General features: G+C 45.3%; 1 protein-coding gene across 1 annotated transcript in view; it reads right to left on the bottom strand.

The window, feature by feature from the left end:
* Positions 1 to 2,847: 2,847 nt before the first annotated feature.
* Positions 2,848 to 26,994, bottom strand: part of LOC123284116 (rho GTPase-activating protein 20-like) — a 122,072-nt gene continuing 97,925 nt past the window's right edge. The window contains exons 14-23 of the mRNA XM_070489155.1: positions 25,778 to 25,844; positions 23,215 to 23,370; positions 20,318 to 20,487; positions 18,784 to 18,945; positions 15,905 to 16,014; positions 14,340 to 14,529; positions 13,023 to 13,130; positions 3,866 to 3,879; positions 3,171 to 3,255; positions 2,848 to 2,886 (exon numbers count right to left, since the gene is read on the bottom strand). Of these exons, the coding sequence (XP_070345256.1) occupies positions 2,848 to 2,886; positions 3,171 to 3,255; positions 3,866 to 3,879; positions 13,023 to 13,130; positions 14,340 to 14,529; positions 15,905 to 16,014; positions 18,784 to 18,945; positions 20,318 to 20,487; positions 23,215 to 23,370; positions 25,778 to 25,844 (1,101 nt within the window). The remainder of the gene's footprint in view (positions 2,887 to 3,170; positions 3,256 to 3,865; positions 3,880 to 13,022; positions 13,131 to 14,339; positions 14,530 to 15,904; positions 16,015 to 18,783; positions 18,946 to 20,317; positions 20,488 to 23,214; positions 23,371 to 25,777; positions 25,845 to 26,994) is intronic.

Raw genomic sequence — 26,994 nt, 5'->3', positions numbered from 1 at the left:
CTCTGTTGCTAGGTATTTGTTTGTCGTTATTTTTATCTTCTGAGTGAGATCATACGGTATTTGACTTTCTCCCTCCGACTAATTTCACTCAGCATAATACCCTCAAGGACCACCCATGTTGTCACAAATGGCCGGATTTCATCATTTCTTATGGCTGAGTAGTATTCCATTGTGTATACAGACCACATCTTCTTTATCCATTTGTCCCTTGATGGGCACCTAGGTTGCTTCCATGTCTTGGCTATTGTGTATAATGCTGCAATGAACATAGCAGTGCATGTATCTTTATGCCATTGTGCTTTCAAGTTCTTTGGATAAATACCCAGCAGTGGGATAGTTGGATCATATGGTAGATCTATGCTTAATTTTTGCAAGAGGCAGAGGAAATTCCAGGCCTGAAATGCAAAGGAAACGCATGCATTTCCCACACCAAGGGCCCCCCAACCTGTGCAAGGCTGGCTGCATCCCCAGATCCCTCCCCACGTTCCCTGCTTCTGGAGGACTCTTCCCAGAGAATGGGGGCCATGAACAGCAGCCAAAGCCTGATCAAGTCAGTGGGGACTGAAGGACAGTCTGGCAGCAGAAAAGCCATGCTGGCTTCCAGGAGAGGGGCTGGGTGGGTGATGGGAGGAAGCCTGGTCTCTAGGGAAAGTTGCTTCTCTTCTCCAAAGCAGGTATGTGGAAAGTAAGATGCCTCACAGGCCAGGCCAGGGCCACATGGCACTGCTACCGCTCTGCACACTGTCACCACTGTGGTGGAGAGAGATGCTGGAGCTCATGCCGACAGAGACCCTGAGTGCCTGTGCACAAGGAAGGAGTGGAGGCACCAGGTTTTCTATGTCCCTGTGTGGCCAGGACAGCGGCACTGCTCAGGGATGTCAATGCTATAATGAAGTCTGTGCTATTTATCTGGCTACTCAGAAAGGGTTTTCAAAGCAAGAGGAAAGAGGAAATAGGGTAGGAAGGCAGGCCCGGGCCAAGCGGCCTCCGTCACCTCCATGTGCTAAGCAGGCCCCCTCTCTGGAAGGGGTTTCATCGACAGCCTTTCTTTCTACTTCCTGGGCACAGAAACTGAGCAGGAACCCAATGAGAAGGAGGGTTCTGGCCTGGAATGGGGTGTAGCAGCTCCCCATTGGTTTGATCCGAAACTCCCAGGCCATGGAGACAGAGGCCAGGTATGGGGTCTTGGGTTCTTGCCTTTACGGGGGCCCCAAAGGCTTTAGGCTTCCCCCTCAGCTTCCTCTGGTGCACTAGAATGACTCTGGCATCAGTCTGAGGAAGGGAGGCTTTCTCAGAGATCAGCAGCTCTCCTCTGGAAAGGCCCCACCTCACCCCATGAGACTGACTCACAGCAGCGTGGCCCTGATGAAAGTTCACAGCTTCCAGAAACCAGAAGCCTCAAGGTGATGCTCTGAGGAGCAAGGGGCAAAGGAAAAGAGACTCTGCCTGGTTGGCTTCTGCTGGGGCTTGGGAGGGGTTGAGTGGAAGAGGCTGGGACCCCAGACCACCCGGGCTCTAACAGACCCTCAGGGAAGTGGGGGCTCTTCCCACCCTGTGATCACATGGCTCCTGCTACCAACAGAAAAGGTGAAGCTTGGCCAAGGCCAGCATTATTTGGGGGAGGGGACGTCACAGGGGAGGGAACGGCTAGGGAGCAGGAGCACCATCAAATTCCCTGGTCTGGGCCGAGCTTGTCTTCTGCACGTGCAGTTGCCTTATTTGGAGGCAGGAGGTCTGCTACGGCACTATTTCCAAGGTATTACTATGGAAATGCAGAGTAACCCTGAACGCTGTTATTCTGCCTGGGAGTTTTTTCTCTCAAACCAGCCAGCTTTGGGGGATTTGCATGTGTGTCTGCTGTTCCCCAGCAGGAAGCTGTTCAGTCTCCAGGAACAACTCCCATTTGATTTTGCCAGGGACACTACCTTCCAGAGGATGCTAGCCTAGGACTCCTTGGGGAGGGTAGACAGAGGGCAGACAATGACCATCAGCTGAGAGCAGGCCCAGAGCTGCACTCTACTAGTAGGAGGGTTTGCGCAGCAGCCCAGGGCAGGCAAATCCAGGGGAGACCCGGGGGGCGTAGAGGAGAAGGGGGACCCAGTTCCACCCAGGCTGATCTCTGCCACTCAGTGAAGGAGAGAGCACCAGGAAGGACTGCTGAACCCTGGGGGTAGCCACGTTCTGCTATGCCTGGACCTCTGCCAGGCTCTGGGCCTTGCAAGATGCCCAAGGGACCCCCAATCTCCACTCTGCTCATTCTCAGGGTTACTGCGAGTCTCGATCAGGCAAGAACACTTGGTAACAGTGAAGCCTGAGTGCAGAGGAAAGGAATAACATTTACTGAGCACCCACACTGGGCCCAAGACCTCCTTTCAAGCTCACAAATAATCCTATAACTGGATCAAAACAAGCCTATTTTGCAAATCAGTTCACTGAGGCTCAGAACCTTTCCTGGTGCCCTGAGCCCCTGGACCCTGGCTGGGGAAGAGAAGGAAGAGGAGAGGGGTCTTTGGGGAAGGACTGGACCTGGTGGGACCACCCCAGCCACCTCCCACTCTGGTCACATGGGAGTCAGAGCAGGGGCACAAAAATCAAGACCAGCACCAATTTTTTCCATTTATGGTCAAGGCCCCAGAGCAAGAGTAGGGTCCCCAAATTGCCCTTCACTTGGCTCCCCTTTCTCAGCCTGCTCTCTGCAAGAGCATCTCTGTGTCGAAAGTGGAACCGAGCTGAGTCCTTCCTTGGACTGTGGCGCACGAGGAGTGTGTGCAGCCAGCAACCCCTCCTGGCATGCTCTTTGCTTCCCAGCAGCTGGAAGGACAGCCAGGGGAAGAGACACACGCTCTGCTACTGCTTCTCAGCACCTGCCCCCTGGCTGGAAGCCTCCTGGGGCAGCCCCAGACCACACAAGCAGGCCACCCTGTCCCTGTAGTGGGTCCTGCCCTGTGGCTTGAAGAGGAGCATGCAGATTGTAGCCCACAGACCACTGGAAGGATGGAGACAACGTGCAGGGCTGGTGACCACCTCAGCCCTGACCTGAATCTTTCCCTCACCCCTAATTTTAGGCTGGGTCCTGAAGCCCTTGAATCTTCTGGGGTACTCTCGCTTTGCCCCAGCTCCTCATCTCTGAAACCACAAAGTGGACACCAACTGGCAAACCCACTGCCTACCTGTGGCGTGGGTGGCTCGACTTTCTGCTTCTTCTTCTGCTTCTGTTTGTTGGTCCTGGGATAGAACATGAGCATCTCCAGCCACCTGGGGAGAGAAGAGAGGACCGAATCAGACCCCTGCTCTCAGGAACTAGGACCATTTCTTGTTGGGTGGTCCAGGCACCAGGCTCAACACTTCCGGACTGGAGGCACCCACCCAGTGGCCAGGCCTTTGGACACCCAAGCAGGGCAGAGCACTGCCCAGATTAGAGCCTGCCACTGCTGGGGCAGGAAGTGCCAGCAGCACAGCCTAGGACAAGCACTGTGCCAGGGCGGAAATGTTCACTCTCTTGATTGTGCTGATGTTTTCAAAGGGGTATAAATTGTCAGAAGTTATCAAATTATGCATTTCAAATATGGACCCTTTATTATATGTCCAGTCCGTATTAATTAGAAGAGCTATAAATAAAACAAATAAGGTGTTGGCTTGACTTCTCGCTTCTGGTCCATGATGTTAGGAGCCTGGAAGTCTCCACTCCATCCCCAAACACTAAACAGCTGAACAAACTGAAAAGGCTCCAGCTGTTCTTAGGTTCATAAGAGCAGTGAGGTCATAAGGCAAATTGCCACCCCCAGATTGGGGAGACTCACAGATGAACACAGAGAATCACAACTGAGCCCCCGAGGGGACCAGTGCTGGGGCAGGGAAGCCTAACCTGTAATGGACAATCTGCAGGAGCCCCAGTGTGGACAAGTGTGGACCCTCAGAGAGTTAAAACTCCAGGAGGACCTGGTCACAGGGGCCCAAACTTTTGTGAGTTTTGCCTCCAGCAGCTGGACCTGCTTCTTACAGTGAATGTCTGAGAAAAAATATTGTGCTTCTCACAGAGGAAAGAAAAAATGAACAATTTTGAAATATGCTAGAGCATTCTGTTCTTAAAAAGTCTGCTCTAAGGAGAAACTATTTTACTAGAACCTGACGTGCTAAGGTTTGATCAGGGACACACCTACCTGTGGGGACTCCAGCCCACTTCAGCCATCCCACCCTGCCTACGTGGAGGACGCAGAGCACACGTGACGTTCTCTAAGCACATGGATGTGATCTCTTCTGATGCCTCTGGGAAGGAATTGGGTCCAAAGTTACCAGAAATGAAAGGAGAACGAACATTTATTGAGTATCCACTAAACGTCAAGTAGTTTATTAAAATGTCACCCCGTCAGATCCTCTCAACGCTGCATTTATAAACACTGTACATCTTTTTCAGAGAATACATTTAGTGAGATATTAATTCTTTCAATGTCAAACAATTCTAGTTTTCATTTATTCGAAATTATCTAATTTTGAAGTTTGATATTTCATGTACTACTCCTTCAGTTATATACTCTAAGCATTTTGTGATCACCAGAAATTGCCCAGTTTTTTTTTTATTGTGGTAAGAACCCTTACCCTATGGTCGGCCCACTTAACCAAGTCATAAGCGCACACTGCAGTACTGGGAACTCTGGGCACAGGGCTGTGAGCAGCTCTCTAGAACTTACTCATCTTGCACGACTGAAACTTTGTGCCTGTCGGACAGCAGCTCCCTCTTTCCTCTTCCCCCATCTCCTGGCAATCACCATTCTCCTCTGTTTCTGTGAGTTTGACATTTTTTTCTTCTTTTTTGGTTTGGGGGGGTATTTTTCCAGTTTTAATAGGGCATCACTGCCAAATAAACGTGTTATCTCTTTACAATGACATGATTTGATACATTGCAAAAGGATTCCCCTCATCAGGATAAATAGCACATCCGTCACCACACAGGTTTCTCTTTTCTTCTCTTTCTTTTTCTTGCGAGCATATTTAAGTTCTCTCTTCGCAAATTTCAATGACACAATGCAGTGTTGTCAACTATAGTGAGTTGAACCCTTTCAGATAGCTCGCATAAGTGGAATCACACAATATTTGTCTTTCTGTGACTGGCTTCTTTCACTCAGCACAATCCAGCGATCCCACTTTGGGGTATATATCCACCAGAATTGACATCAGAATCTCAAAGAGACATGTGCATTCTTGTGTTGACTGCAGCCTTGTTCGCAAGAGCCAAGATATGGAAACAGCTTAGTGTCCATCGACAGATGAATAGATAAAGATAATGCCAAGAAATATTACTCAGCCTGAAAAGAGGAGGGTATTTTGCATATGCAACAACATAAAGACATTTATTTGACAAGTGACTGCAGACTTCTGTTTGGGCCAAATGGAGTGAGCCCCATGCACCCTCTCTCTCTCTGATGACAAATGAAACTCTGGCCAGAGAACAAATAATTGCCATCTGATTTTCTAAATTCACCAAGTGAACAACTCCCAGTAACTTGAATCCTGATACTGACCAGGTCTGAGACAGGTTCTGTTGGGGTTTTTACATAAAACAATATTTATATATTACAAATGCTTTAAAAATATACGCAAAATAAATTTGAAAATATGCACCAAAATATGGGCAGAGCTTAATAAATGGTTATAAGGCAGTCCCCCTATTGACCACCACCAAGGTCATTCCCGTCCTCTGTGACATTTGTTCAGTCTTAGTTGTACAGGAGACTGCAAATTAGTACTTCCTGTGTCCCTATGTTACTGTCTCTCTAGGCATTTCATTGTGTGGAGTTCGTCAATGTCTCTGGAATGAATCATGAGAAGAATATTATTTATCGTATTATGTAAAGAATGACACTGAAATGAGTCTGACCGAGTTGGTGTGAACGTTATGCAGCATTTTAAACGCCCTTTTCCCTCAGCAGTGCTATCTGGGGCAGAAGGAATGGGCAGAGCAGCTGAGGGGATTTGGAATTAGAGAGGAGCAGGAGGAAGACAAAACTTCTCCAGTAATCTTTGCAATTTAACCACCACATTGGCGTTCTCACAGCGTGAAATCAAATATGATTTTATGTTCATTCCAGGATTGCTAGCACATCGTTTCATAAAATGTGCAGGGTTATTGTTTCCTTTCTCGTCATCTGTATTTGAGAGCCCCAACTCACCTCAGACAAAGGTCCATACTGAATTATTATGTGTCTTCTATTAAACAAAGGATTCTTTGATACAGTGCAGAAAAATACGTACTTTGATGAGCACGAAATTTGAAGAGAAGGAGCATCTAAAACTTAAGAGGAAAAAGAAGAATTAGAAAAAATAATTGAATTATCTGAAAAACACAAATAATATCAGCTTTCATAAGTCACTGTAAAATATAGAAATAAATGACTAATGACATACTACTTATAAATAGCTACTAAAATTAGGACATTTTTAGAGCTAACGCATTTATTATATATTCCATCACGAATAAGTTGGGAGGCCATAGTAATGAGCCAGGACCCCTGACCTCTGCAGGGAGCCCTGACCCAACCCCAGAAACTGTCTCAGACACTCTCAAGGCATCATGGGTCAGAATCATTCCTTCCTATAGGGAAGGTGTGGAGCCAGTGGTGAATGGAGGGATTGGGAAGCTGGATATGGGAGAAGAACCCGGGGCTCAGGGGCCCTTCACAGAGCAGGAAAGTGCAGGGAGGAGCTCCCCCTGGTGGCTGTTGGGTGATGCTGCTTGACCCAGGTCAGAGCTTTCCCTGGGCTGTGCTGTTTACGTCTGAAGGACCACGCTGATGCACACTGCCCACCATGGGCTAGAGGATCAATGAGTCCCGTTTCAGTGGGTCCAGTAACTTCATTTTCCTCTCCCGCAGTGTGTCAAGTCTCCACCGCTAGAAGCTCACAAGCTCTCTCTGCGCTTGGGGTGTCTGGCATGTGGCTCAGTGCGTCTTCATATCTGCTGTCCCCCAATTCTGTGTTCACCATCGCCCAGAGATTTCAATCATCTAGTCTCAGCCCAGATGCCCCCTGGGGTCAAGGTGAATGTTTCTGCATATAACGCGGATGGTACTTGCACCTATGCTCTGCTCAAGTGATACCGTTCCTGATGGTTTGGGTTTCATTATTTTCCTAGAATTGGAAAATGAAATTGCCCTACATCCTCTCTTCTTTTTCTCTCTCTCTATATGTAACATATAATATACAACATATATAAGATGCAACATGTAACACATAATATGCAATATGTAGCATTTCATACATTATAATGCATTTTACATACGAAGTTCTCTCCATATGATACATTACATATATTTATGTTTTTATATGTAATTTTATAATATGCATATTAGTTTAAAATAAATAGAAATTCCTTACTTTATATGACTGTTTGATGTAGCTAATATATTTTTAATCAAGTTCTGTAGTTTTACTCAGTGTGAGGGCTGATAGAACAGGAACGTTACTACAATGGAACCTCCTCCCTATGTTAGGGCTCTTCTCCCATTGCTGTACTAAAAACTCTCATAGCCTGTGACTGTAAGGTACTGGGCCCTAATCAAGATTTTTTTAAGAGCTCCCTGGAATTATTAAGTGTTAGGTGTCTAGGATCTGAATCCAAAAGAACAGATGTTTATCCAGCACTTTCCCAACCAAGGAACCACAGGGAAGAGCAGGAGACGTTGTGGATTGACCTGAGGGAGGTGAGCACTGAATGAGACGGCATTGAATGTGGAGATCACTGTGGGTGGTATTGATGGATACCTGTGCAGTATTGTCATCCAGTCCGTGAACATGGCTGCCCTTTCACTTATTTAAATTCGTTTTTTTCAGTAATGTTTGTAGTTTTCAGTTTACAGCCTTTTCTATTTTATTATTTTTGATGCTTTTGGAAATGGAACTGCTTTCTTAATATCCTCTTAATCTTGTTGTTTGTTGTTAATTAGAAAACCAACTGATTTTTGTAGAGTATTACTACCCTTAAGTCCCGTAGGAGATACCAGATAGAACCCATTAGGGTTATGATAGGAGTCGGTTTTCCTATTTTGAAACAGAAGGATAACAAGTATTGAGGCAGGTGGGAATATGAAAATGAAGCACTGCCATCCGTGAGCAGTACAATGAGTAACCCTGGATCCACCTCTAAAGGCATTGAGGAAAAGTAGGGATTTTCCTGAAGGTTTAGTGGAGGCCAGAGAATAGCTATCACAAAGTACACCTGAGAGCAAAGCTTCTTCAAAATCCCCTTCGAGTAGCTCTGTCTCCCTAGATTTCCATTCCTTTTGGCAGCTGCCCCAACTCTCTCTTCTCCCTCTCTGCTCGTTTTCCCCAGTCAAGCTCATTTCTCTCTGCATCTTTCTTCTCCAAACCCCCTCAGCTTGCATATCCACCCAGTGATAAATACCAAGCCCCACCTCGTGGTCATCCACTCCTCTGCAGCTTCTCAAGGTTGCCCCAGGACTCTGAAGCACCAGCATTCTTTCCATCTAGCATCACTTTGGAACGTGGTTAGTGACGTAACTCATCAGTGAACAACATGGGCTCTAAATTCTGACTTCATCTTCGCAAACCGGGTGACCTCAAACAAACGATATCCTTCCTCTGGAGCTGTTTTCCAATCTATAAAATAAGGATAATATAAGTACGTGGCCAGCATGATTGCCGTGAGTATTAAATGCGATGATGCCTGCAAAATACCGGTCTGTAGTGACTGTGCAGTAACTGTTAGCCATCAGTACTATTATTCATCTGCTGGAAAATTCTATGAGGTCAGTAGGGCAGTGGTTCCTGTTTTGATATGAACAAAGCAAGGACCCCAGTGGTGAATTGATTTGCTCAAGGTTGTACAAGACAGGCAGCCAAGCCAGAGGTCAAATCCCATCCCTTGAGTCCAGAGCCTTTGGATTTCTGCCCAATTTCTTGAGGTCAAGACCTGACAAGCAAGTGCTGGTGAATGGGGTCCCCCACAGCTTGGATGCTGTTTAAGAATTCTGAGGAGAGGCGATACCCCTTCCTGGCTTCAGTTTTCAGTGCCAACATTAAATTATGATGATGTATGACATGAGATTGTGTCCCCTGCTGGCCCCTGAAAGTTGCATTTCTTCTGAGGGTGACTACAGAGGATCCATTTTGCTGTTCTCAGTAGGTCTGGAGTGACCTACTCTAGTCCCTCTGCTTGGGACACAAAGCTCATTGCCCTCATGAGCCATTTCTCACAGCAGCCACTCAGGGACTTCCTACATACTTCTAGTTTGCCTGGATGGTGCCCCCCCTTAGGGTGTCATCACTTCATTAAAATACAGAATTAAAGTTTGTCACTGGACACCCAGCCAGCTGTCAGGATCCCCCCACTCCTCCTGCCAATGTCACACACTTGGTACTTCCCAGTATAGTGTGGTCTTTAGGGAATTCTGGAGTCAGACAGATATGAGTTCAAGGTCTAGGTGTGACACTAAATGTGGACTTGGTTCAATTTTTCAGCCTCTCTGAATCTCCATTTCTTCATCAGTAAAATGGGTATTTGGATAATGAAAAGCAGGCAGTTAATACTTCCTCGGACTCTGGTAGTTCATGAGACTGTGTCAGTGAGCTATGACTACACTAATGTCACATAACAGATAACCATAAACCTTAGGGGCACATGACAATCAGCAATCCACAGAAGAACAAATGTAAGTAGCCAACCCAAATGTGGACAGACTTCCCTGCATTAGTAAACAAAGCATGTCCAATTAAAGAAAACCCAAGATACCATTTTTCATCTATACTTAATGGGAACTCTTTAAAAGATAGACTTTACTTTTTAGAACAGTTTTGAGATTGATAGAAAATTTAAGAAAGACAGCACAGAGAGTTCCCATACACCTCTGTTCTGGTTTGCTATTACTAGCATCTTACCTCAATCGGGGATATTGGTTACAACAGATGAAATTATACAGGTTCATTGTTATTAACTAGATGTATGACTGTTGATGTTGACTTTGATCGCCTGGCTAAGGTAGTGCTTGTCCGTTTTCTCCACTGCAAAGTTACTGCCCCCTCTTTCCATACTGTGCATTTTAGGAAGGAATTCCATGCACAGGTCTCTCCCTGGTTGATGCCCCCTCAGCTCTCAGGATCAGGGCAGAAAAAGGAAGATGTGCACAGCTGACTCTCTCCCAGTTCAGGCCTCATCCTGATGCAGTACCACGTGACCTATATAGTGAGGGGTATGTCTTCAATAGCAAATATTTACTGAATACCTACCTGGTGTTGAGTCTGGTGGTTGGCAGTGGAATGCCAGGCTGTGCTAGACAGCCTCATCCCTGCTCAGGGAGCTTGCCCTGAAGTAGGAACATTAGGGTGGGAGGCATACATGGGGCCATCCTTCCCCAACTTCACCACTGGAGACAGGGAGGCCAGAGAGGACACTGCTGCACTCATGGGTCTGTGATGGGATGAGCGTTGGTGGGATGATAGGAGAGCAGGGAATCAGAGGCAACACGAGAGCTGAGGGCACCTGGGAATGACGTGAAGAGTCCTCGGGTTTAGGCGAAGATGTAGAAAAGTCCATGAAACGATATAAACAGAGGAAGATGGAGATAAACAACATGACCTGGGAGAAGTGAACTACCAGGGAAATGCGATTAAAATTCAGGAATTACGAGACCCTGGCAGGGCAAGTGCCTTAGGAATCCCAGAAGATGTGCTTTGGTTTGTCAGGTGGAGGGGCTTGGTCATTGGTTGAATGTGATCTACTGAGGCTGCTGGAAAGGAAGACAGGGAGAGGCCACATGTCAGCAGGGTGAGAAGTGAAGGGCGGGTGAGAGAGTTGACAGAGGGAGGACAGATTCCCCTCCAGGAAGCCTTGCATGGGAAGTGTAAGATGGAGGAGTCCAAATCTGGATGTCCTTCACTGTGTGTCATAAAAATAGAATAATGTTAATTTGTAGATTTTTGTCACAGGAGAAGATAAATTCAAAGCTTATAGATTGATTGCCCTTTAAAACATTAACTGTTTATGTCCAACAAAGAAAATTTGCTTCTTTGGCCCCAGCTTGGTGCCATAAAAGTACTATACTCAAAAACATTCTTTACCACCTTACTGGTCTCCTCAGTAAGATGAGCTGAATAACATTTGGACTCAAGTTTAGACTCTAGTGTGTGAGATTCATGTGTTTAACTTTGTGAAAATTGGTCTCTGACACGTTGGGAGCTTATTTCCTGAGATGTCTGAGAGGATCCTTCCATCTAATCTACTGACCCTGTGGTGACTGAGGACTGGAATCTTCAAGCTCAGGAATTACTGTTCTTGAGTCCTGAGGTGATTCCCAGGAGCTACGAAAACTTTCCTTTTCTGACCCTGTATTTTTCTAGAAATTCACCACCCCCACACACTTTTTTGTTACAAGGAGCTGAAAATGATTTCGGGGGCATTAGCTGACTGGTGTCTACGTGATGAGAACATAACGGAGGTAGTAGAATTTTGGAGAAAGCGTTCTTGGTGGGATATTACAGGAAGGAAAGGAAAGGAAAGGGTCGAGTATGATTGTGGAGACTCTAATCTTCAGTGACTGAAAGTATTGCAGACAGGGAGCTGGGTGGACCCACGCCACGTGGGGCTTCGGCGTCATTCTGCAGTTGTGCCTTTTTGTAAATCACTATCACTCTCACTGGCTTGGATTCAAGAGATTGCTTGGTTGACACTCCTGAAATGAAAAACCAACGATTGTCTTAGTATAAGCATATTCTCAGATACTAGACTCATCTCATTGCGATGAAATGGATTTTCCTAAAGACTTCCTCAGAGCATTGAGGTAAATGTCTGAAACCAAGAAATGTCAAAAATAGGAAGGGGCTCATGATACAGGCCCCCAGGTTCTGAATCTAAACTCTACCTTCTAGAATGGACTCCTGCCCATTAGCTGTGATTAGCGAGGCGCCAATAATACCAGCTCTAGCATCAGGGGCACTTCTACTAGCCTTCTTAAATACTTTTTCACAAATTTATTTTACATCCATTATCTTACTTAATCTTTACAACACTCCTAAGATTTAAACATTATTACCCCCCACAGTTTAGAGATGAAGAAACTGAAAACGAGCTAGAATAATTGGCCAAAGATCAAACAGCCAGGAAATGGTAGCACAGGAGTCTGCAGTACTCTGAAAGGTTGTCTGACATCAAGTCAGCTCCTTTTTTCTCAATGCTGCTGCTCCTCTTAATCTGTTTCAAAGAGCACTGGAATTCCTCGGTGCTTCAGGGACCCCTGAGCAGCAGCGCCTCGGGGCCCTCACTCTGGTTTCAACCAGAGCACATCTATTATACACATAATAGATTTGAAGTTTTGTTTGAAAAAGTTCCCAGACACTCTATTATCCCATGATGTCTCCTAAAGCTGTTACGAGCTGCACCAGCAACTTCTTGAAGTCAGAGACCTCGACTTCTTCTTTCTTTGGTCTCACAACAGTGTGCAACCCTGCCTGACCTGTGAGCCAGCCTGTGGAAGGAGGAGCAGATGGGAATCACTGCCCTTGGGATGTGCTCTGGGATCCCCCATCTAGGTATCTCCCATGACCCCTGGCGGCCTCGCTGCCTGTTTCTCACCGAAGTCAGTCGAAGGATCTGCAGCCTTCTCGCTGCCATCACAATGCGTGGACCTCTCCCCCAGGAGGGAAGCAATGTCTTCTCCGAAGTCAGTCGAAGGATCTGCAGCCTTCTCGCTGCCATCACAATGTGTGGAGCTCTCCCCCAGGAGGGAAGCAATGTCTTCTCCGAAGTCAGTCGAAGGATCTGCAGCCTTCTCGCTGCCATCACAATGCGTGGAGCTCTCCCCCAGGAGGGAAGCAATGTCTTCTCCGAAGTCAGTCGAAGGATCTGCAGCCTTCTCGCTGCCATCACAATGTGTGGAGCTCTCCCCCAGGAGGGAAGCAATGTCTTCTCCGAAGTCAGTCGAAGGATCTGCAGCCTTCTCGCTGCCATCACAATGCATGGAGCTCTCCCCCAGGAGGGAAGCAATGTCTTCTCTGAAGTCAGTCGAAGGATCTGCAGCCTTCTCGCTGCCATCACAATGCATGGAGCTCTCCCCCAGGAGGGAAGCAATGTCTTCTCCAAAGATCTGGAGGCTATTCTCAATCAAAAATTGCACAAGAGAAATCTGCAACACAAAAGGGTAAAAACGGGGTGTTCTTTTTCATATGGCATAGTTATAAATCACATTTCACACATGAATCTTGGCTCTAACAAAACTTGTGAAAGAATACTAAGAAAAATTCAGAGAACCAGTTTTCTCTAAGAACGAACTGTGATACTTTCGTGAGTACTTTGGGCACAGGTTTTAAAATACTTTTCATCAGTGGACTAAAGGCATAATTTGTGGTCTAGTTTAAAAGCTAACATTTTTATATCAATGGTTACATCTTGAAAACAAAGGCAATTTTCAAATGTAACCCACATAGGATGTTTGGGGGAAGATGTATAGTCTCTTATGAAATTTTATCTATTCATTTTCATTAAACATTCTTTCCAGTTTTGTTGAGATATAATAGACATATCGCATCTTAGGAAAATTTATAAAGCACCCAATAGACACGGATACGTGAAATTCATTTGTAAGTTTAGGTGCTGCTTAAACTTGGGCAGCAGAGATTTCTGTGGGTTTTTGTGAGGGAAGAAAGCAGCTGGAGAGACACCATTCAGTTTGTCTGGCTGCAGCCCCTCCTCTTGCATTGCCTGCCCCACCCTTACTTTCTGGGAAACTCTCTTGGGAAACAGCTATGATCTTATTGGGCATGTTGTAGCTCTGATAGGATGTTCTGGAATCTTTTACTAGTTTCCTCACCCTATAGCAGAGGCAAAATAGTAGCCAAGTATTTTTCTGAATGAGCCACAGCTGGCAGAGGCAGGCCAAGGTGTGTGGAGCCATGGGTGCTCATATTGCCCAAGCTGCCTAGGATGTGCCAGTAATGACCAGAGGAGCTGGGTGTTGTCACCATCGTGTGATGAAGAAACCATGGCTTGGAAACTTTGCCCAGGGTTACACATCCCTCAGTGATTAGGCTGAGAGTTGAACCTTGGCTTGTCACACTCCAAAGCCCAGGTTCTTTTCTGTCATATCGGGCCACTCCTCTCTCTGCTGTTCAGTCGGTCCAGAGTTTAGTCTCGTGGAAAGGAAGGGAGGAGAGACTCAACTGCTCACAGTTCCCCCTTAACAACCCTCCTTCCCATCCCCACAGAGGAGGATAAATGACTCTGCCACTCAATGGATACACTTTCAAAAACTGGTCTGTCAGAGTTAACACCGTCCATTTTGGGTTCCAAGTGGGGACTCTGACCCCTAGGGCATGCAAATGAGAGCTTTCATTACCTTTCTTGTGATGTCACTTTCTAATTCTGCGCTGCAGGCATTGGGCAAACAAAGAATGCTTGGGGCTATGCAGGTGGCTAAGTTGTAAGCTGTCATCTGATTGACGGACGAATGCTGCTGAATGTTGTGCAGCACTCCAAAAAGATAGCGCAGGAGCGCTGCATTGGCTCTGGGCAGCTCGTCCAAAAGCCTAAAGACACAAAAATGGACCTTTAAAGACAGCACGTCATTTTGCTCAGGAAGTTGGAAATACAGAGAAAGGGAACAGAGGACTTCTTTGTAGAGCAGGCACAAAGCCCAGTGAACATGCACGAGTATGCAGAAATGGCCCTCCTAAACATGCTGCCTGAAATATTTCCCTGAAACGCCTAGAACGTGTTCTCATTTGGGCCCATCTTATTAACATCGAATTTAATCTAAATATATTTTAAAACTCTGAAACATTGCAGAAACTCTTCAATTAAAGTTCACAAAAGCTCATTGATTAAATTAAACAGCGATGAAATTTCAAAGGCTCCCTTTGTTTTGAAGGTAGCAATATAGGAACACTATCTCAGGGTAAGAGCCCAGCAAAGTTCCAGGCAAAAATGTTTCATTGAGTTCAGTTCCTGAACCAGATAAGAACTTCTCTGGCTAGTTAAGTGTTTGACAAAGGTAAGACCATATCCCTGGCAGATTGGTCCTTTAGCATCTCTCTTGGACCAAAGGATTTCATCTGCTCTCAGTTTCATATTGTCAAATAAAAATGGCAAGTAATAGGATATATTGGAATATATGAGGAAGCCATTTTGGTGTACACCTAATTCGGGCCTGACCTTGTCTTTCCAAAAGGGCCTGACCGAGGCCGTTGAGCATGCATTGTATATCTGCTTTAGAGATTCCCTATGGCAAGAGCAAAAGGCCCTTGAGATAAAGGTGCAACTTCCCTCCCCCTGCCAACGTTGGTGTCTCCTTGAGGATTAAGCATCTTTGCTTAGGCTAGAAACTGATTGCTGCGCTCACCTGTGACTGCCCAGCTTGAGACAATAGACTTGTCTCCTGCTGCGCCCTTGGAGATAGCAGACCCACTACCTGCTGTGTCCATCAAGTGCTGTGCCGACAGCGCACTCTTGAGACTATTGTGGGAGGGACATTTCAATCATGTGAAACGCCCTCTTTGAGGGTATATAACCACCCTATGTACCCCCACTTCTTTGGAGTGCTCTGTTCCTTTGTGGAAAGACCTCCCGGGTTATAATCCTAAAATTTAAGCTCAGAATAAACTCACCCAAATTTTCATTTATTGATTGGTTATGGATTATTTTCGTCGACAACATATTCAGAAGGTATAAAATGGTCAAGGATTCCTTATTAACAAGACTAGGAGAAGAACAAGAACTCAATAAGAGCAGTAAGGCATGCCACTGTCTTTGAACTGGCCTCCGTGGGAGCGGTCAAATCAAACTCTTTGGCATTGGTCATTATTTTAGTGGACAAAGCTGTAAAGTATAAGCTAATATTTTCCTAAGAGTATGTTGATTGTACTTTGGAGGTGTGCCCCAGTAGAGTAATCATGGCATCATTACCTCTGAGTGGCAGCGATTTTCTCCTCCTCGTTCTCTCCATCAGTTATACTGACCCATTTAGCATAGAGGTCAGATGTAAAGACGCTCCCTGGGATGTTTCGAAGAAAATCCTTACACACATCAAAAGAAGAGTATTATTCTTATGGCAAATACATATTGGACAAATTACAGGGAAAACATGGAGTTGAAAAGTTGAGTTTCTGTCCCCACTTCCTTCTCAGGCTCCCCACACTGTGACCCATGCAGAGCTCAGCTCCACCTCTCCACTGACTTGCACACCCTGAAGTGGGTGCTTGGACTTCTAAAACTTAGAAGCATCAAAGCAGAGTGGGCCACAGTGGGAGCGAAGAGAAAGCCCCCTTCTATCACCTGGAACTTCCTCTTGGTGTCCATTTTAGTAAACTAGTAGAAACTGACAAGGTCCGGTGAGACGTCATCCTCAATCCTGCTAGTTTCTTGAGAAGAAATACCCATCCCCATTTGAGACTCAGTGCTTGCTCTTAACTCAAGCAAGAGAAGTTCTGAAACAAACCAAACGTGCACACCCTTGTGCTCTCGCACACATATTAAGAGAGAACTGAGCCTTCTGACTTGAGGTATGTGTGCTCCTTGGGAGAACACTGCGTCACAATAGCCTTGTTCATCCTGGTTTTAACTGTATGAACGTTCGATCCTGCAGACTGGGAAGCAGCAGACATTGGAAATATATCAAAATCCCCAATGGGTAACAATGTGTTACCCCTTACAGTCTGTGAGTGGGACATACATATCCTTCCAAAAGAAGAAACTTACTAAAAACTTAGATACATTGCAACTTCAGGCCTCTGAGTATCAGGGCTACAGATGCACAAATGTCAGCTTCCTAAGTGGAGGCCTGGAACATCTGTCACTTTAGAGGGCTGAGGAACAAGTTTAACATCGTAGAATTGGGCCTATTAAAATTGGCGAAGCTTTAATGTTTGTGCAAGACTGAGGGGAAGTTGTTACGTTGTCTTGCTAGCTTCCAAGCACACCTAGCTTCCATTGTTCTCACTCAGCAGCACATGCCTTCTCTTAGTCGTGGCTTGCTCGAGAAGTGCCTCAGGGCAACTATCCTAATTAGAATCTAATGATGGTTCACTCATGCTAATCCCTATTGAGCTGCTGTTAGTGCCAGGCACTGTTGTGAGCACTGGGGACAGAGCAGAGAAGCCAATGGACAGAGTCCCAGTCCTCTCACTTTGACTATGTTGATTGGTGTGTGGTACCCATGGTATTGTAGCTAGCCATGGTAGTTAGTGCTTTTCACCGTGTTTCCTATGGAGTGCTTCCAATATATTTGGAGGGAGGAAGCAGTCCAACTCTGGCCGGCTCTTTGAGTCTGGGAGCGTGCAGGAGGGCCCTTGCCTCATGCGTACCACACTACATGCACTCGGAGCATGTGTCTCCTTTCTGTTTCCTGAACCCTGTTCTGTGGAAGCCCATTGGTGAGGCTGAGTGTGGTGAAGCCAGAACATGACCCGAGCAGAATATGCCAAGGGTATTCACTGCTGGACCTCTGTTTTTAGACAGCTCAATGGCAAACTCAATGTGGTCCTGATGACGTACTCATTTCTTTTTTAGGTCAACACCCCAGTTCACTGGGCATGGTATTATCAAAGCCAAGTTGCAAAGTCTGATTCCCCACCAAGATCAGTCAACTTTAGGAATGTCTAAGAACTATACCCACAAGTGGCCTCCCCCTGGCTAGTCTGTACTTATAACAGAAAGATAGGCAAGACTCTGCTGATGGGCAACTCTAACTCTTGCTGGAAAATCAGTTCCAGGTGGGCACCTCACAGAAGGCAACACTCAACTTGCTATTTGCATGCCTAGTGTATATTTCTAATCATCCCAGTGTCACAGTGGTCGACTCTAAGCCACTTCTGAACTGTCCCTATTTATGACAGAGCTGAACAATCATGGGGAACAAGGAAAGACCAAATGGAATCTCGATTATAAGAGAATTTTAATAACCTATTGTAGTCATTTCTACTTATGACATTCCTCTTTAGAGCTGTTAACAAATACCAAGATGGATTGAGTCAATTCTTTCCCTGTTCTATGATTCCCTTCATAGAAACATAACTGGATATTTGTGATTTAGCGGTATCATTTAAAAACCTTTTTTGTATAAATCTATTGAATTTTCAGAATTCCAAACAAATTTTCGTTGCTGCACCTACTTTAAAAGTCAGATTTATAAGAAGAAGCATGTGGTAGGAGCTTGTTACTGTGTGACCATAATCGTGGGTGGTGGGTTAAGCTTAACAAACATTAATAAAGGATGCCAAATTTGGTAAGGGTGAAAGAAGGCAAAAAAATAGTGAAGTCACCCCTACACTACTTTTAAATTAAAAGAGACAGGCGAAAGAAGGATGAGGAAGTGAACGGAGCTTCTGGTCACTCATTGAGCATTTTTTGATTCATTGGATGACAAATGTTGGCTTACTGACTACGGTCAACCTCTCTATCTATTTTCAAATGTTTCGTACGAATTTTCTTTTGTACACTTTGCTTTCATTAGGACAATGGTGAAGAAGTCATCAAAAACAGGATGTTTGTTCTGGTAAACGTTCTGTATATCTAAGTGTGTGTTTAGAATTTTTATTATTATTATTCTGGGATAATGTTCAGGAATGAAGAAGGAGAAGGTAGTGTGTGATGAAAAAGGAAAGTATATCTAACATTTGGGGCTTTTAACACCCAAACTAACACCCTTAAATTTGGACTTCGTGAAGTGTTTTTCAGTTTCTCAATCTATTATGCCTATTATGGTTCCTGGGCAATCACGGTGAAGGAAATTGATCATGTACCTTCAGAGTTACGCTGTGTGTGGATAATGCTAGAAGTTTCCCTACCTTTAAGACACATGCGACCACAAGAACAGATTCACAGTCCAGGTTCACTTTGTCCCCAGCATTTAATGTCTCCTTTAGGGCTCTGCATGATTTCATATTGGCCGACTTTCTGAATATGCCCTCTGTGAGCGGCCCTTTTTGCTTAAGAAAGCAAAGCATATCCTATAGGGAAGAAGACAAAGGAAAAATCAATGGCACCTCGTATCCAGGAGCCCAGAGCACCCACTCCCCCCTTGTCAGAGCTGGGGTAAGCGAGGTACAGTGCTGGAGGGGGGGGCATGCAAGCAAACATGGAATTTTTTTTCTCAGTGTCTCTATTTTCTACCCAACCATCCCTTCTACATTCATATGCTGAAACATTTCAAACAGTTTTTAAGTCAGATTTTCCTTTTCAGTGAATTGACACTTTGGAATCAAACTTCCCTGCTTCCAGGCCTTTGTGGAATCACCCGCTCCTACTCCACCAATCTTTCCTCATCGTGCCCTAATATAGCTGCTCTTCCCCAGCTATGGAAATCTTCGTGCCATACCCGTGTCCCATTGTTCGTTCCCCTTTAAGGGGCTGCGTACCCCATTTCTACTTCCTGGATTGCTTTCCCTCTTTTCAAATCGGGCTCTCCAAACCCCTCTCCTCCTCCTCTAATTACATCCTCTTCTCATCACTCTTTCCTTTCCTTTTGCTGCATCTTCATGTCCTCTGCTTGTGGTGCAGAAAGGCTCTAGGTATTGGAGTCAGGTAATCCAAGGGACCTGAATCCTATGATGCTACATCTTGGCTGTGTGGCCTTGGGCACAGTGTACACTTTAGTGAGGTTTTTTTTTTCTCGTTTGTGAAGTGGGAATAATGATAATCATAGCTACCCCCTAAATTTGCTGTGAAACTTGCAAGGACTGAGGTAGTAGGAGCATGGGACTGGCATGACACATTTCTTCACCGTTAGCCTAAAATTCCCTAGATCTGGTAGAGTGCTTGGAGAGATACTGGACACTCAATAAATGTTGACACTGACAATTCCATACACCAATTTGAGTTAACACAGGCCAAATTCTGTGGCTGTCACTTGACACATTCTATTTGGATGAAAGGATCCACATATGCCAGAGGCTGAGTCTGTATGCTTCAGCACTGGAAATACAGGTCAAAGTCACCTGAGAGATTCTGAGGAGTGAGATTGAGTAGACTCAGCTGAAGGAGGCTGAAGACTACTGTGGAGTTCAGAGAAGATGAGATGGGGTGGACTCTCAGAGACTCATCCACATAAAGCCCATTTGCATTGATCTGAGCAGGCATATGTGGGTCTTTGCTGAAACCTATGGAATGGACATGGGTATCTTTTCTTTGTCGTGTTTGCTTTAGGACTCAGCAGTACCTAAATCAGATTTTATTCTTTGACGTAATATTAGCAAAGCTTTTCCCCCAAAGCCAGCGGCTGTCTAAAGATTTCTCCATTTAGGGATAGATTTAAACGAGACACTTGACCTCTCAGAGTTCTCCCTCCTCAGGAAAGCCACAGAAGACCAAAATGAGACCCACCAGAAGAGAAGGGGGCAGGCTGTCGCGTTCGCACACATCCCCGAGGCTGACACCGAAGAGCTGCCCTGGCTTTGCGGATGGTGGCGTCACGTACGGAAGGTCCTGGCAGGCGCTGGAGCCGCGCCGGAGGGCCCAGTTGCCCATAAAATTAATTCTCACTGACTTCTGGCCTGAATCCGAAGAAGAAGTGAGATTATCAGTAGTAGTTAGTTTAATTTACTTACGGCACATTCATTGCGATGGCAAGAAGAAAGAGGAACTGAGTCAGATTTTGCACAGAATTTCCCACGTTCGGAAATTGGCCAACTGCATCCTTGTGGTGTTAATGTGCTCTTCTTCCCCTCATCCTGCAAACCTAGAGGCTTGCTCAGACTCGGGGTCACTTCTTCCAGGGGAAATGCTTCCTAGGCAGTGCTCTCTCCTGCCTGCTGCATGAGACACTTCACTTGTACTTGTCCGTGTTTTCTGATGTTCAGTATGAACAGTGGATTCAGGTGACAGATCACATTTCGAAAGCTAACCAGGTTTGGTTTTCAAATCAAGCAGAGTTTGGCAATCATCTACTTTCATAGTAAGTCTTCTCCCACTCTTAGATTCCCTGTTTGCTTTCTGAACGCCCAACCATGGCCAACTTTCTTTCAGCAAAAGGATCTGCCTTTCAAGACACAACCTGCCTGAGCCCACTTCTCAGCCAGCCTCTGGCCTCTGCTCTGGGGGCCACAACGCTCAGGCAGCTCCATGATGACTATCAGCAGTCAGGGTCCTTGGGAAGTAGTCATTAAATGCTGGCTATGTGGTAAGATTCCAGGTGGCCGTGTTTCTTCGGACACCCCACAAAGCTACCCAGAGATGATTTTTAACTACCCAACAGAACCTCTCAAAAGAATGCTTTTCAAAAGAAAGGTGATCAGCAAGGAAAAGCTGAGTTCCAAGTTTCTACTGCTCAGCTATGAATGTTTACCTAAGAAGGTACCTTAACATTTGTTTAAATCACATGTTTATACCGAATACTAAAAATGTCAACAGAGGAGCCAAGTTGTAGAAGGATAAACAGTGAAGCAACATTTCACCAAGTAGCCTTCAACGCCCAACCACTCGGCCTTCCTGGGAAGGAGTGAGTGCATCTCCATGTCCACTCACGTGGATGCAGTGCTCCTGGGGCTGGACCAGAGAGAGCAGGATCCGAGAAACAGAAGGCTCCTGGTTCTGCCACTTAGTCGGATAAGTTTACTCAAAACTCTTTGAGCTTTGGTTTGGTCAACTTTAATGTAAATGATGCTACCTACACCTCTTTGGACTAAATACTAGAAGGTCCCACTCAGCATAAGGCATGGCTCATAGCAGCCTTGATAAATCTCATCTCCCTCACTCAGAGGGCCTAAGGAGGCCTAGACATCTGTCTCCTCCCCCCAAAGCAGACCCCACCCCCATTCTCCATTTGATTTCACTGCCTCCAGAAGGTAGCAGTCATGAAGGAATGCCACCACTCCCCTAACTAAGGCTTCTTCCTGCCTGGCATTTGATACCCCTACCATTTTAAAAAGAGAGAAGAAAGCCAATACATTCTTAACTCCAGGAGAAGATTTCTATATGTCTGCATGTACAAATGTTTGTCTCAGATACACGTTAAAATATAGGTTGAGTTGTTGTATGCAACCTGTTTTTCCTACTCTTAACCTGATTTTATTATTTCTAAAACTATCCAAATGTATTCCATTATTCAGCTTAAACAAGAATGCTCTGAAGAAGAGTGCTCTATCCCTTGATACAAAGCTACACATTCAGCTACTCTATGAGCATAGACAGAAAGTATAGACAGTGAGCTAACATCTGTTGCCAATCTCCTTTCTGCTTGAGGAAGAGTGGCCCTGAGCTGACATCTGAGCCTATCTTCCTATATTTTGTATGTGGGTCACCTCCACCGCTTGGCTTGATGAGTGGTGTAGGTCAGCACCTGGGATCCAAACCCACGAACCCTGGGCCACCGAAGTGGAGCGCACTGAACTTAACCACTACACCACCGGGCTGGCCCCCAAAACCTAGCTAGTTTTAAACAGTCCTGGCAAGATTTAGGTTAGTGTTTCCTCATGCTCCAATTAGGGTGTGTGTATTAAAAAATAAATTTTTTGAAACTTTATCCTTCTAGAATAACAATCATAATAAAAATACTTTGAAGTAGAAATTCTATTCTGGCTCAAATACTTCCCAAATAAATAAAATGTCTTCTTCAGAGAAAGAAATATCAATGGGAGAATATTGGAGTGGTAGGGGAAAAAATGACAAGAAGGAAGATAAAAAAGCCCTGACCGTAAACATTCAGTCTAGTTTTGGTCTCACCCTGGGTCTGAAGCAGACGTGGAAAGCGAGCTTGCTGTGGGAACAGACTTGAGAGTCCAGTTCTCTCTGGAATCCCAAGGCCACTTCAGCCGAAGCCCAGAAGAGAGTCCAGTTCAATTCCATAACTCTTTGCTCCACTGGAGTTTTTGATTCCAGGTGTGTCTAAGACATGTGGTCATTTGGTCCCCTCCCGTGACAGACTGAGATACTGGACAAATCCCTGAGATTGGGAAGGCACGTTCTCGGGTTGTAGAAGCACATGCTCTGAGAAGACACATGGATGTGCAGACACAGAACTATATGGCAACAGTGCTCTGGGGATACAGAGAAGGGAGCAACTGTCTACCCAGAAGAATTAAAAAAGAAAAAAACCTTCCTAGAATTGAGCTGGGTCTTGATTTCAGACCTTTGGAGTTTCTCTAAGCTTGATTCTGGGCAGGTACTGGGTTCCTGTCCACACGGGCCCTCCACCCACACATGGAAAATCAGCTCTGTGTCACGCGTTTGGGAAGTGGAGACATGAGCCAAGAGAAGGCGCTTGCCGGAGGGGAGGGGCTCACCTGTCCTCTGCTGGTTCCTGGCTGGGTGCCTTGGCTTCAGGATGAATTGGCCTTGCATGTCTGGGGACTCCTGGAAGGTGGAGCCCTCTGGTCCCTGTGGCAGGAGCCCAGTGGCTGGACGATGACTCATTTTAATTATGTAGGGATGCTCATGTCCTGTACAGAGAAAAATCTAACTATGCATCAGGATGATGGTGATGGATTAGGATCAAACCTCCTTACTGTGAGCGTGTGGGCCACACCAGTGTGTGCTGCCATTCTCCTTGAGCTTCTGGATGAAGAAGGCTGTGCTCCCGAGTGAGCGCCACGTGCACCCTCATGGGGGACACCTTGCAAAAAGCAGGTGCCCAAGCAAAAGAGTTTAAAAAGGAAAGAGAAAAAGATTTTTAACCACGTTGCTTTCTTTGGAATTCATAGATCTGTAAGTGCATTGCACAATGTTGACTTTTGCTGTGTTTCCCTCCAAGAATATTTAATGCCTTCTAGTTTCTGCCTTGACGCTAACTAGATCTGTATATCTGAGGGAAATTACTTGATCTCTCTGAGCCTGACATTCATCCTTTTAAATGCTTACCCTCACACAGACTTATAAGGATCAGGGAAAATATATTAATAAACATTGGTGGTCAATGGTTTTTAAAGAATTGGACCATATATGTTCAGAATTGCTGTGATCACTGTTGTCTCACTCGTAATGTCATTTGAACACAGATTTTTCGTTTCCTTTTGTCAGTTCTAAAGACAAGGGCTCCTCAAGAGCAGCAGGGCTCTGTGCCTTCAGCTGCCCTCCCACGGCTGCCCACCCTCCCAGGGCCCTGCCAGGCAGCCAGCAGAGGGAAGGCTGCATGGTGTTGGAAACCCAGAAGCAAAGTGCAAAACAGTGTTTACAGAGTGGAAAACTGCCCCCAACATCACCTGGAGTTGCCTGCCATGTGATTTGTTTTGCTCTTCCATGCTTTAAATTGCTTCCTCTCCACAGAGTTCTCTGTGGAGAATTGCACTTTTCCCCAACAGTGTGGTGTGGATTTCATTCTTGAAGAATACAGGCATGCCTAGTTTTATTGTGCTTCCCTTAATTGCATTTCACAGATACTGCACTTTTTACAAATTGAGAACTTCCGGCAACCCTATGTCAAGCAAATCGATCAGCACCGTGTTTCCAACGGTGTTTGCTCGCTTTATGTTGCTGTGTCATATTTTGATAGTTCTTGCAATATTCCAGTCTTTTTCATGATTATTATAGTTGTTATCGTGATCTGTGATCAGTGTCTTTGATGGTACTATTGTAATTGTTTTGGGGCACTATGAACACTGCTCATCTAAGATGGAGACCTTAATGGATAAATGTGTGTGTGTTCTGACCTCTCCACTGACCTGACATTCCCGTCTCTCTCCATATCCTCAGGCCTCCCTGTTCCCTGAGACACGACAATATGGAAATTAGGCCAGCTAGTAACCCTACAATGGCCTCTAAGTGTTCAATGAGAGGAAGAGTCACACACCTCTCACCTTAAATGAAAAGTGAGAAATGATTAAGCTTCCTGAGGAAGCCATGTCGCAAGCTGAGGCGGCTGAGAGCTAGTCTTCTGGCACCAGAGAGTTAGCCAAGTCATGAAAGCAAAAGAAAAGTTCTTGAAGGAAATTCAAAGTGCTCCTGCAGTGAACACACCTTATTGCCGACAGGGAGACAGTGTTAGTGGTCTGGATAGAAGATCAAACCAGCCACAACACTCCCTTCAGCCCAAGCTCATCCAGAGCAAGGTCCTCACTCTCTTCAATTCCGTGAAGGCTGAGAAGACCTCCTGCCAGGTCTGCGACAGAGCCTGTCCCTTCCCTTGTCTTAGTCCCTCTATTTTCCACACTGAACAAATTTGCTGATCCAAGAATTATTATTATTCTTTTAGCTCACTCGCTCTAATAACGATTTTAGGAGAGGTGTAATCGATTTATCAATAACCTCAAGAACAATGCTAGAAAACTCGGCCTGAGAAACAGCAAAGTACCGGTGGTTTAGTCAGTGAAGACGTGAGGAGTTAACTGCCATTATCTCATCTTCCTTATGATGCTGAGAAAAGTTTCAGACACAGAGCAAGTATTAAATAAATATTTGTACTTGGATTCAGAGGATTGGCTGGATTTTTTAAGATTCTCACAAAATAGAGGCTACTTAGTAGTTAGGAAATGGAACAGAGGAATTCAAGACAGGAATATAAAAAAATAAATAGATGGGAAAAGAAATTCCAATCCAGGTTGCCATCATACCTGAGGAAGTAAGTATGTATAAGTTTTTCAAGACAGCTCTGCTTGTCAAGTAAAAAAGTAAAGAAGAAAAACTCACATTTCCCACAAACTAGACCATAAGCCGTGGAATGAAGAGATGTTCTCAGTGCCTGGGATAGAGTAAGTGCTTAGTAATTATTTAATAAATGTAGGAAGGAATATTGCATAAGATTTTCACTTTTAAGGGTCTTGGAGCTTGAGACCGAGCAACCGTTCCTTTGAGACTTCAGAGTTGCAGTTTTCCACCCAATCAGCCCCCTCTGAGATGTTCCCCGACACTTACCAGTGAGTGGGCATGGGGCCTCTTTCTTGCCGGAACTGACCCACAGCTGGTAATCTTTCTCAGAGCCCTTGGAAACAAAAAGAACTATGTGTCACACTAAATCTTTCACAGCAGGTACCAGTTCCTTAGCATTTCTGCTTCCAAAAAGAAGAAATTGGGGCCAGTATAAATGCTATTTGGTCAATGGGGGTGGCTACAGTTTTTCGGAGTCAATGGCGCCGATTTCAGTAACCCCTTATCCCTCTCACAGCCTCCAATAGACCATCCCTGATTCTTGTCCCTGTTGATGAAGGCCAAGGATCCATGGAACCACAATGCAGTCAGCCCCTCAATTTGGGCGTGGCCGATAGCAAAAGAAATCACAGTTATGCCCCCTTTATTAAGGAGGAAAAGTCTAATCTTGAGAGTCCTGCCTTCTGCTATCTCCAGACTCCTTGGAGAATGTTGGCTTTTGCCTTCAAATGTCCCTGCCCAGACAAGCATGTTGTCCAGAGAGCCACACACCCTGCCATGACTGTTCCATGAAAGTAAAGCTTGAAAGGCCTCGATGGCTCAGCAACCCTGAGCTAAAGGAGGCGGAAGCCCAGGAGGCCTTGAGGAGATGGCCCAGCGAAGTCAGCGCACTGACTCTGGTGCAGACGCGGGAAAGAAGCCACAAGAACTGTAACCGAGAGAACAGGTCAGATGCAGAGCACAGCCACTCCCAGCAGAATCGTTGCCAGTAATGCTGTAAAGCCTACTCGGAACGAACAAGTCAAAATTATAAAGACTGCTGAATTATTTTAAAGAGTTCTCCAAGAGAGGATAAAGCAAAAAATGTTTGAAACGGAATTGTTGGTGATCGATAGGTACCGTGCTTGCCCTTGACTCCCGATTAAAAATCAGTCTAGCCCTTCTGAAGGAGAGTCCCAGCTATGGCAGCCATCACACACACATACACAGGCACACACACGTGCCTGCACAGCTAAATCTGCTCAAAATTGTGTTGCAAATAGGAAATGAGAGCTAATAAAAACCTTTTAAGGTAGGGATTGGAAACACTGTGTTGGAATCTCTTCAATCAGGCATACATATATAGCCAAATAAGCCCAACTCTTCATTAAAATAGAAATTTTTTGTCTAGTGAGATTGATCACTTTATGCTAAGGAAAATTAAAATCATGAAATAAAATGAGCTATATCATTAATCAATCTCCCTAACCTCATCCCTAAAAACA

Source organism: Equus asinus, chromosome 19, assembly GCF_041296235.1.
Source record: "Equus asinus isolate D_3611 breed Donkey chromosome 19, EquAss-T2T_v2, whole genome shotgun sequence".
Taxonomy (NCBI): domain Eukaryota; kingdom Metazoa; phylum Chordata; class Mammalia; order Perissodactyla; family Equidae; genus Equus; species Equus asinus.
The sequence above is the reverse complement of the archived record's forward strand: the minus strand, read 5'-3'. Positions and strand labels throughout refer to the sequence as shown.